This window comes from Gopherus flavomarginatus, chromosome 1 (assembly GCF_025201925.1).
Source record: "Gopherus flavomarginatus isolate rGopFla2 chromosome 1, rGopFla2.mat.asm, whole genome shotgun sequence".
NCBI lineage: Eukaryota > Metazoa > Chordata > Testudines > Testudinidae > Gopherus > Gopherus flavomarginatus.
The window spans coordinates 331,608,693-331,620,866 of NC_066617.1; the positions used below are offsets into that span (position 1 = coordinate 331,608,693).

The 12,174-nt window shown below is 40.1% G+C and overlaps 1 protein-coding gene across 4 annotated transcripts in view; it reads left to right on the forward strand.

The window, feature by feature from the left end:
- MICU2 (mitochondrial calcium uptake 2) overlaps window positions 1-12,174 on the forward strand; it is a 266,388-nt gene that overhangs the window by 141,090 nt on the left and 113,124 nt on the right. For 2 of the 4 annotated variants that reach the window (XM_050937278.1, XM_050937279.1), the window contains exons 2-3: window positions 9,155-9,190; window positions 10,140-10,287. In XM_050937278.1, coding sequence (XP_050793235.1) covers window positions 9,155-9,190; window positions 10,140-10,287 — 184 coding nt within the window. The remainder of the gene's footprint in view (window positions 1-9,154; window positions 9,191-10,139; window positions 10,288-12,174) is intronic. The other 2 variants (XM_050937276.1, XM_050937277.1) reach the window with 1 other exon arrangement.

A 12,174-nucleotide genomic window follows, 5' to 3' on the forward strand; every position in this document is an offset into this window, starting at 1 on the left:
AATGGAGATCGTTCGTAACTCTGAACAAAGCGTTCTAGTTTATTCAAAAGTTTACAACTGAACATTGACTTAATACAGCTTTGAAACTTTACTATGCAGAAGAAGAATGCTGCTTTTAACCATCTTAATTTAAATAAAACAAGCACAGAAACCGATTCCTTACCTTGTCAAATCTATTTTTAAATTTCCCTTTTTTTTAGTAGTTTGTGTTTAACATAGTACTGTACTGTAAAGTGTTTGGGGTTTTTTTTTATTATTCTTATTATTTTCATTTTTGGTCTGATTGCATACTTCCAGTTCCAAATGAGATGTGTGGTTGACTGGTCAATTTATAACTCTGGCGTTCGTAACTCTGAGGTGGTTCTGTGGTTCTTTGTAGTTTAATTTCTTCTTATGTGGACCAATTAAAGCCAAAAATAAGCCCAAATTGATCTAACAGTCATTTTTATTATGCTTACAAGAGCATTTTTAAAAATAGTAATAGCTCTTTGTTACTGTTAGTCTTTTGAGTAAATATGAATTTTATATCCTATTTGTTATTAGTTTTTGCTGCTGTGTTTATTCATAGGTGTTTTTAATACCTAAACTCTATTTTTTTAAGTTGTCACTTTTATGTACTTATAAATACAAGAATGTTCCCTTTAGTATATTTGTCATTATTTAATCCTATTTTGATGATCTACAAAGAGGGGGGGAAATGGATTGTTTCCCTTTTTGCTTATTTATGATGTATAAACACTTGAAAGCTGTGGAGTATTTTTATTGTTGTTGATGTCATCGATGTTTTTCAATTAAAATGTTTTGCTGCTGCTTTTTTTCCTTAGCAATGTCAGAAATGTTAAGTCTTACCACCCTTTTTTGGTTGAAAGGCTACTTGGATGACTCAGGAAAATGTACTAGGAATGCTTTCAAACCTTAATTGAACTGGGGGAGGTGTTGAATCCTTAACAAAGAGAGGTTTTTCTCCAAGTGTGTGTATTTGGTTTTTTGCTAATAGCAACTAAAGTTTTAAATTGTATAAAAATTACATCACCCTTACGTCAAATGTTGGTGATTAGACTTTGGGTAAAGGCTAGCTCAGTGAAGCTTTCTGGGGACTAGTCTCAAATAACAATGGTAGGTTGAGAAAAGCAACCAATAGATGGGTGAGTGTTAGAATGGTTGGTGTAATTTAGGGGATGGTGGCCACCATTTGGGACACAGGTTTACAATTTAGGGGTCTTACAAAACCTCATGCTGCTCCTGAATGTCTGGGTAGAAGTTCTGGCCAAGAGTGTTGTTTCCATCCATGCCTTCCTAGAAAAGTCTGACAGTTTATTTTAGATGTGAATTTTGCTGCAGTTAATGACTTTATCCCACTTAGATGACACTTCTATAACACATTTTACTTGGGACTACCTCTTGAAAGTGTCTGGAAACTTCTGCTGGAGCAGAAAGATTCTGCCTTTGTATTCAGCAGAGTTTCACCCAAAGAGATTAGACAAAATGCCTGTCAGGGATGGTCTGGATAATACTTAGTCCTGCCATGAGTGCAAGGGACTGGACTAGGTGACCTCTCAAGGTCCTTTCCAGTCCTATGGTTCATTTTCTGGCCAGCAAAAACGCTTATAAAGTGAGACATTCAAAGTTGATGTCTGCATTTTTTACATTTATGTTGTTTTGTACTTTAATAGGAAGAGTAAAAGAGACAATGGCATGTACCATATTGTTTTGGCATTTAATTAATTTTTTAATGAGCAGTTAGATAAGGTTATGTTTGTTACTGTTAAGAAAATGAAACTTTCCTGTAGAAAGACCTTTGATACCTTATATAGAAAGCAACACGGTCCTGATATCTGTGCGAGTAGGTGGGACTTTATTGTTAGAATAAACTACATTAAACATTGAAAGGAGCTGTGAGCTTTGACCTTTTATATTTCCAACCAAATATGATTACAACAGAATTGCAGGAGATAAAATAGTAAGCATATTATATGGCATGAAAAAATGTAGGTTCCAGCACTTCTACATACAGCTAATGAACAAAAATACTGTGGAATCAGTGAAAACTTTTTTTTAAAATTATTCTATTTTGTAATGAAAGAAAATTGATAAACTGGCGTATGGCTGGATGCTATTGGTCTAAATCCAGAGAAACCATTGTCTTCAACTGAGAGCAGAATCTGTCTGTAATTCTGTTACAACATCTTACTGTCGATCCACCACTACCACTCCCCACTGTTAAATCTGTATGCTTAAATTGGCGTTTGGGTATTTATAAGTCCACTGAACTGAGAAAGGCATCTTTTAAATTTAGCTAAAACTGCAGTGGTGATGGCTGTTCTTCTGAATGATTATTTTTTCAAACTGTAAGAGAACAGGCTCAGGCCTGGAAAGTCATATTACTCTATTTTTTGTGGTGGTGTGGCTCAGTCACAAATTTTCTAGCCTCTGATCCAAAAGGTTGTGAAATTAAACTCTATAGCAAGACCTGAACTCCTAATGAATGCTAGATTGTGTAGTGCTAGGGTGATGCTATGCTGTTTGTTTATTTAAAATTACAGCTGTACTGTATCCCTTTCCTGAGTACCAAGTAAATAACAGTCATAAACAGTATAGTGCAAATGATAGGATGCCAAATGCTTTGTCTAAAATAGCAGACATGAGTGTCCAGTCCCAAAAAGGCTTAAGGTGAGACAATGTCTTAAAATTAGAGGCTGTTTTTACTTAAACTTGTAGCTTATTCCAGATTTATCTGTTGCAGCCTCAAAAGCATTCCAGTCCAACCAACAAGGAAAGTAAGAAGTTAGACCAAGGGTTGGCAGCCTTTGACACGCGGCCTGCCAAGGTAAGCCCCCTGGCGGGCCAGGCCGGTTTATTCGGTTGTTGCGATCAGCTGAACTTGTAGATGCTGCCTGTAAACAGACCGGCCTGACTCACCAAGGGGCTGCGTGCCAAAGGTGGTTGTTCCCTGGGTTAAACCTTCTAGGTCGCAAGGTCTTTTCTTCAGTCAGCCTTCAGTTCCTCATCTCTAACTACCTGTCATTGCTAGCTAAATATGACTTTTTGAATTATCCGCCAGTTAGCAGACTTTGCAGACAAATTGCCTCAACAGTACCATGCTCGCTTCCAGGCTATTCTGGAGGAAGGTAAATTGGTTGTCAGGACGATGTTCCAGGCTGCAGTAGATCCAGCAGACACATCTTCCTGTACTATGGTGATGGGGATCATCATGAGGAGGAAATCCTGATTACATTCCTTCTGGTTTCCATAGGGAGGTGCAGAACACAATTGAGGACCTCCTCTTCGATGAATCTTACCTCTTCAATCAGAAAACTGATGATTCCCTGCACTCGCTCAAAGAATCTAGAGTCACTCTGCGATCTCTGGATATTTATACACCAGTGCCCAAGCAAAAGTTTTATCATCCACATCCTGCACAGTAATACAGAGTGACTCTGTTTTTTCACCAGTGACCTTATGAGCCTCCCAAGAAGCATCAAAAAACTCAGCTGCCTGGTTTTCCTGGTCCGTTAGCGCAGTCCTCCACAAAGCACACTCAGTGTTCACATAAGTGATATTTCTGAGTGCATCTAAAGCGCTGTCAGCCCCCTTGCACTCCATCACTCTTACCAGCCACCCACCCCCTTCAAGGGCCATCTAGGGCTCTTTCTGCTGACATGAAGTGTGATAACAATGGACGAGTGGGTCCTGGATGTCATCCGACATGGCTATCTGATCAAGTTCACAACGCTACCTCATCCACATCCACCCTTCCCAATCGCACCTCAGGGACCACTCTCCCAACAGTATATTTGCCCTAGAGGTGGACTACCTCCTGCAGGGAGGGGCAATAGAGTCCATTCCCATGACCTTTCAGGGCACAGGGTTCAACTCCATCTACTTCCTGGTACCCAAGAAAAAAGGAGGATGGAGCCCAATCCTAGATCAGTCATCTCAACCGATTTGTACGCAAGCCTAAGTTTCATATGGTCACACTTGCAGCCATCATACCCTCACTAGAAAGAGGCATGTGTTTACGGCTCTCAGTATGCAAGATGCTTACTTTCAAATAGCTGTCCACCCAACCCACAGACTATTCTTGAGTTTTACGATGAGCACTCAAAACTTCTAATACAAAGTCCTGTCATTCGGACTCACTGCTTCCTACATCTTCACCAAGGTTTTCTCCATGGTGGCAGCCCACCTCCAGCATCAAGGAATCCTTGTCTTCCCTTATCTCAACAATTGTCTACTGGCAGCGCAGTCCAGACGAGAAGCTTGAGTATCAACATCCCAGCTGCTTCTATTCCTCTCCTCCGTGGGGGTCAGTGTGAACATCAAAAAATCGACTTTGGACCCAATTCAGTCCCTGAAATTCATCCTAGCACACATTGATGCAGTCTCTGTGCATGCCTACATACCAGAGGACAGGTTCCAGATCCTGCTGGAACTAATTAGTTCAATGACTTCCAACCTCTCTGTTCCGGCCAGAACTTGCCTTTCCCTCCTTGGCCCCAAGGCGGCATGCTCATCTTCATTTCTGCTATCTACAACTGTGTTTACAGAACGTCCATTCTCCCACACTCCATTCCATGGACATCATTCTGACTCTTCCCAACGAGGTCCTCTTCTCCCTTTGGTGGTGGACAAACCTGAATCAGGTTTGCTCTGGGATTTCTTTACTTACATTCTCCCCTAATATAATGATGATTACAGATGCATCTCTTGATGGATGGGGCTCCCACATGATGCACAGGGCTTGGACTGCTTGGGAATCCAGGATGCTCATTAATACCCTAGAACTTCAGGCAGTAAGGAGAGCATGTTGCACATTCCTCCTACCCAGCCACTCCCGCCATATTCTTATCATGTTGGATAACACCACTACCATTTACTACTCAAACAAGGGAGACCCGAAATGGCCAGCACTTTGTGTGGAAATGGTGCATCATATACAGTATCCTGTTGTCAGTGGCCTATCTCCCAGGGACTCAGAATATGACTGCAGATACTCTCAGCAGGAACTTTGTGACTGACCATGAGTGGGAGCTCCATGACTCAATGATCATGGATATTTTTGACCGCTGGGATACTCGGACCAGGGATCTCTTTGCCTCCCACACCAATGCCAGACGCATCCTGTACTATTCCAGGAGCAGACTTGGAGCCCACTCCTAACACGACACCCTGATCCTTGACTGGTTGGGCTGAATCAATTATGCCTTCTCTCTCCTACCCACTCCTGCCCCATATTCTCCACAAGATTCGGTGGGAGGAGGTGATGGTCATTCTGATCACCACGTTCTGGCCTTGCCAGTTCTGTTTTCCTCCTCTTCTTCGCGTGTCAAGTTATCCACAACTCAGGCTACTGACTTTTTCCTGGAACTGCTTACTCAGCACAATGGCAAGATCAGACACCCCAATCTGCAGACGCTTCACTTGAGAGCCTGGTTTTTGGATGGGCATCTTCACTAGCACAGAAGTATTCACTGGCAGTATGAGACATCCCCTCAAGTAGCAGGAACAGAATCACAAGGTGGTCCTACCAGGTCAAGAGGAAACATTTCACCTTCTGGGCCCAACGGAAGAGTATGGCTCCTGAGGCCGTTGGCATCCTTCTCCTCTTGGACTACCTCCTGTCCCTGAAAGTGTCAGGACTCGCTCTCTGCTCCATCAAGGTGCACATAGCAGCCATTAGTGCTTTTCCCATCCTGTGGAGGGGCACTCAGTTTTCACTCACTCATTAACTGTCAGATTCTGGAAGGGCTTTGTATGATCAGGGCCTTCCATCCAACCCTCAACCTTGTCCTCATGGCACTGATGAAGTTACCCTTCGAACCTCTGGCCTCCTGCTCCCTTTCTTTTCTCTCGATGAAGTTCACCTTCCTGATAGCCATCACCTCTGCAAAGAGGGTAGGCAAATTGGGGGGGGGCCATGATGGCAGGACCCCCCCTTTCACCATGTTCCATAAAGACAAAGTTTCCCTGTGCTTACATCCCAGGTTTCTGCTGAAGGTAGTTTCCCGTTTTCACCTCAGCCAACCCATACAGTTCTTCCCTAAGCCACATGCCTCAGCAAAGGAACAATGACATCACTCCCTCGATGTCTGAAGGGCCCTCGCCGTCTACCTGCACAGGACAAAGCTATTCAGGAAGTCTTCTAGACTATTTGTTGCTATAGTGGAGAGGATTAAGGGCCGGATCATTTCCACTCAGAGGATTTCTAAATGGATTTTGAGGTGCATTATATTCTGCTATTGTTTGTTGGATCTGTCTCCACCCATTGGGGTCCAAGCCCACTCCACGAATGCAGGCATCTACTACAGCTGCGCTCCACCACCTGCTGCTCACAGACATATGTAGGGTGGTCACATGGAGTTTGGTACACGCCTTTTCCTCCTGTTATGCCCTCTTGTAAGACTCTGAGATAGATGCCTCATTTAGTGCAGCTGACCTCTGCTCCACAGTTCCATCATCTTCCTCGCACCCTCCTCCTAACGAGGCACTGCTTGTCAATCACCTCAGTGGAATATAATTGAGATCATCACACGAAGAAGAAGAGGAGTTTACTTACCTGTAACTGGAGGTTCTTCAAGATATGTGGTCCCTATCAGTATTCCAATCCTGCCCTCCTTCCCTTCTGCTGCAGACCTGTTTGATTTGTGGTGGAGACAGAACTGAAAGAATGGTCAGTCTGCCCTGCCACTTATTGCCTCCATTGAAACTATAAGGCAGTACAAAGGCACATACATGGACCAACACACATTACTGTTTTTAAAAGCTCAGACTCCGGGCATATGGCGCATGCGCATAAGCCAGATAGGGACCTGCGAGACCTCAACAAGTACCTAAAGAAATGGAAGTTCCACATGGTCTCCCTGACATCCACCTTCCCTCCCTGGATGCGGGAGACTAGTATGCCACCCTTGACTTTAAGGACCCTATTTCCACATAGCCATCTTTCAAGGTCACAGATGCTTCCTACAGTTCATGGTGGGACCAGACCACTACCAGTTTGCGGTCCTCCTGTTCAGCCTTGCAACAGCACCAAGGATGTTTACCAAGTGCATGTTGGTAGTAGCCGCTTACGTAAGGCGTTGGGATATCCCGTTTTCAGGATTTACTTCCTATATCCATAAGGCCTAGAAACTTTCTTTTAATGAAATTTGAGATTCTTATGTGATGACATGACTCCAGGAGTGGAGGGTTTAAGAAAAACACAAAAGGTTGCAAGGTTGACAATAAAATTGCAAAAGTTGGCAAGACCAATATATTTCATTTATGCAAATGTTGACTTCTTAGTGTTTTGATAAATGTCTTCAGCTTTTTTCTTACCAAAAGGAAAAAAAACATTTGTTTCCAAAATAGTTTTGTAAACAAAAGAAGTTATCCATGACAAGAAACTGAACCAGTGAAATTACAGTAATAATATGTATTGACAGTTTTGATGGTAATAAATTCTATTCCCTGTGTGTTTGTGTGTGTGTAGATACACAAATGTACAGCTGTTTTATTTAAATTTAAAATTTTCAACTGTTGAAGTTCAACAGTTTTAATATCACTAATAAGCCATGCTTTGGCCAGTGTTAAAACAAGTATTCTAGTATTTTAGGAGCTTGAAAATCCAATTGACATGGACAGTTGTATAATAGGATTAACTCTTAATCTTCTTCCACAAGCACCACGTAATAAGTTTATGCAAAAAAAAAAATCTTTCCATAATTTCAATTAAAACAGTACTATAGAGCAATCTATTTTGAAGTTTGCTTTAGGGCACAAACTGTTGATGTTATTATGAGATAATTCTAATAAGAGTGCTGAATTTTAACAGCTCACAAATATGAATTATTCACTTGATATCTGAAGCGGCATTTGTTGAAACTTGTAAAAAGACAATTCAGTAGTAACCAATCCCAGAACTTTTAAACAGAGGTGATTAAAAGGAACTGAGACTTACTACATTAGAGTTGTTTTAAAATAGTATTTTTCGGAATTGTGAATCTGATTAGTAGAAGAACAAAAGTGCTGTTTGCATCTTCCACATCCACCTTTCTTCTAATGTGCAAGATAAAGGTTAAAGAAACGCTTTCTACTTGAAATCTGATCAATTTAAAAATTAGTTTAAAATGGCTTCAGGTGCCACACCTGTCCCTCTGCTGCCAGGTTTTATTTTTCTAGTAACAGTTTCCTAATTTTAAAATTTGTTTCATTTCCTTATTGTTGTTCGAAAGACCCAAGTAAGCAAGGGAAACCCAATGACAGTACAGGGATAAAAGTGAAATTAACTAATAATATAATATAAACAAAAGCACATATCATCCAACATAGCATTTACCCATGTACTTCACTTTAATGGAACTGCTTGATTTAAGTCATGCAGTTCGGAGCGTAGCTGCAGCGCCTATCAAGATAGGTCTAGTCATCACTATAGCAAGTCAGAAAATGGAATTTCCGTCCTATGGGAAATTCTAGTATTTCAAAAAATGTTCTTCATGAACTGGTACAAAAAGTCAAAATATTTCATGGGACAAAATCTGAAATATTTCGATTCAGAAACATTGAAACAAGCTTATTTAAACATAGTATAGAATTAAAAATTTCAACAAAAAGTCAGTATAAGTGAAAAGAAGAAAGTAGAAACAAAATACTCCATTTTGATTTTGAATTTTTTACTTTAACCTCAAATTTCATTTAAATTGACATGTTTCCTTGAAACATTTAGATTTTGAGATACCAGCTTTTTCCAATAGAAAACTTCCATGGGAAGTGTTTCAACTAGCTCTAGTGCAGGGATCGGCAACCTTTCAGAAGTGGTGTGCCGAGTCTTCATTTATTCACCCTAATTTAAGGTTTCACGTGTCAGTAATACATTTTAACGTTTTTAGAAGGTCTCTTTCTATAAGTCTATAATATACAACTAAACTATTGTTGTATGTAAAGTTAAATAAGGTTTTTTAAATGTTTAAGAAACTTCATTTAAAATTAAATTAAAATGCAGAGCCCCTCGGTCCAGTGGCCAGGACCCAGGCAGTGTGAGTGCCACTGAAAATCAGCTTGCATGCTGCCTTTTGCACACGTGCCATAGGTTGCCTACCCCTGCTCTAGTGTTTTGCTTATATTTTGCTTATATATCCTTTTCATTTATCCTTCATTTATTTATTTGCATTTTCAGATTGTAAAACCTTTTGGGCACAAACTATATCTTCCTGTAAGTCCTTACAGCATCTCATATAGTTTGGACTCAGCTATAATAACTATAATTATTTATAATAGCTTACAAATGGGGTCTTGGTACTCTGAGTTTGTCTAATTTAGATTTCCTTGTTTTTCCATCATTGTTCATAGTTGTTAGTGTTACTAAAGTGTAATGGCTTTGTATACAAATTCTGAAGAGTGACATGGGTGTTGGAGAATTGTTCCGCAGCATGAGTCAAATACATATGTCATGTTCATTCTAAGAAACTCATATTTTCCCAGTGCTCAGTTATTCTCTCCGAAATGGTGAAATATTATGCCTATTTCTTGTTTTCACTCCGTCCAGATTCTCTCTGCACCTGACATCACTTTCTGTTGCTGTTTCTGCAGTATTGCCGAAGCTTATGATTTTATCATAAGTTTCTCTAAATTTGGTGTTTTTCTTAAAGTCACAGTTCATGGAGTCAGGTGATTATGTTAGGATCTCAGCTCTGATTACAAAAAATAGGAAGTTTCAACCTCATGGTTATGGAGAGGAGCTTGGAAACATGAACCCTAAAGGCTCAAAACCCAGAAGGCAAATAAAAATAACACAATTTATTTTTAAAATCTCATGATTTGGGGGGAATGATTTTTTGTGTGGACAATACTGCCTCTGCTTCTGTTGTCTAAAACCCAAGCCCACACCTAAACTGGAAAAATCACTGTTCCTAATATGTCATGGTAGTTGTTCCATAGCTAGACAACAAATTTTAACAATGATTCAAAAAACATTTTGAACTGTGCATAAACCTATCCCTTTTTAAGGTTAAACTAGAATAACTATCTTAATTACAACCGTCCCTCTTACAGTGGTGTCTTGACCTCAATATACTGAGGATAGTAGGCTGCCTTCTGATTAGGATAAGGGTCTAAAGCCTAATCATATTTTTGTTACATTGTTTTTTTCCTCCCATTTCTAGAAGGAAGATGTCGCTAATGAGGAGATGGCAGAAAAACTGTCTATTCGAAAGCAGCGCTTTCTGAAGTTTGCATCCTTGGAATATGAAGGAGAATATTACATGACACCTAGAGACTTCCTGTTCTCAGTAATGTTTGATCAAGTCGGCCGTAAGTTGATTTCTCCTCAGTAAATTATACTACTGATTTGTGTGATGGGTACTCTTTAAGAAGTTCCTATCCTTAGCTGAAGAAAATCAGCAAAGGCCAGCTAACAACATTAATAGAATACACGCTTGTAGACTCTTAACAGGGGCCAGTTGACATACCTGTTGAGACTGAAGGTCCAGAAATCTGGAGTCTTTGTGCAAATGACTTAAACCCGTAATGTGAATATTTGATCAATATTCATTTCCTTGTTTATCTAAACAACAGAGAAATACACCAGTATTCAGAGCATCTCCTCCCAGCTATCTCCATAATTGATACTGTGACTTTTTTTCTTTGCACAAAAAGAAAGTTGTGGGAGTAAAAGATGGTAATTTGTTGTCCCTGTTGCACCTAGACTTCTCTTCTGTGGAAACTGTTATTTGTGAAAAACACAGTGGAATGGGTCAAATTTTTTACATGTTTAAAAAAAACAAAACACTTTTAAAATCCTATAATCCAATGAGATGTCAACATCCTATGTATCAAGTGCTTGGGCTGAATTAAAGATCTTGTGAGCTTTTATCCTCCTTTACCCAAGGTTCCAGACTGTCATGGCCAAATCCCGGCCTGATTAACAATGTCCACCTTAAAGCTCCCCCTTGTTGTTTCAGAGAGAGTTGCCTTTTCACTGTCTTCCCCTCACTAACTGTGGCCCTGTTATACTCTGTCTCCTGTTCCATAGTGAACTGCCCCCTTTCTCTCTAATGCACCCAGTGCGCTGCACCTGGCTGCATTTGCTGAGTTGCAGTGATTCACTCCAGTCTATAATCACTGCTTCCTCCTAGTCCATGGCTTTTTCCTACTCTGTGGCTGCTCTCTCCATAGCCTTTCTATAAATCCATGGCATGAGGCTCCTTTAGGGGACTGAGCAAGCTACTGCCTGATCATAAAAATGAGAGATAGAGGCAGCTGCCTGAGAGCCCAGGAGAAGGGTACCCAAAGTCAGGGAGTCTCCTGGGAAAACCAAAATACTTAACCGGTAAGAACGACTAGAGTTGTTAATATTGCAGTCTACTTTGTATTTCCTTTAATAACTGCACATGTGTATATGCTTATAAATGCATACATTTAAAAACATCCTTAAGGCAGCCTAAATCCCCTGACTAGCCCCCCAGCTCCTTTGTTGCCTTCCACAAATTGGGTTAAGTTGCTTTGGTTTTAGTTGCTTTAAACTTGCATAGACAGTTTAAAAACACTACATGGGAGGGACAGCAAGGGGACAAGATGGGGCAGGATATGCATCTCATAATAGTTTTGGTAAGTATGCACTTTACAAGTTATGCATCCTTGGGTTGCAATTAACTTTATTAACCTTCTTACTTAACCAAAGAGAGAGACCCCACCTGCCCAACACACAACTTTCAAATGCTCTTAACTTTCTAAAATCAAAATCATTCTTTTAAAATAAGCAAAACTGACGATACTGTTTCAATTTATAAAGCTTTCTGCAGTGGTTACTGTAGCCTCTTGGTTTTCATTTTTTGTAAAAAGGTGTGATTAACTTTTTTTTTCAGTGGGGAAAGTTGTTCACCCTGCCCCACAGTTTACAGTAACTTAGAATGGCTGAGGGGATTTTCCATAAACCTTCCAAATAAAATACATTCACTAAAAGACAAAAAGCATAGAAAATTTCCACTCAGAAGTGCATATTTCAGAAAGTTTTGTGTGAAAACAAGATTATAACAGGAAGTGTTTTGCAGTGTTAGCAATAGCAGTTGCTTCCAGCATCATACATATTCATGGTTTACATCTGCAACAGTGGCATAAATGCTGTTTTTTTTAAACAAGGTTGCATGTGGACAATATGTTTTATAGAGGTATCCAGGTTAATTTCCAGTGTGTTTGCTG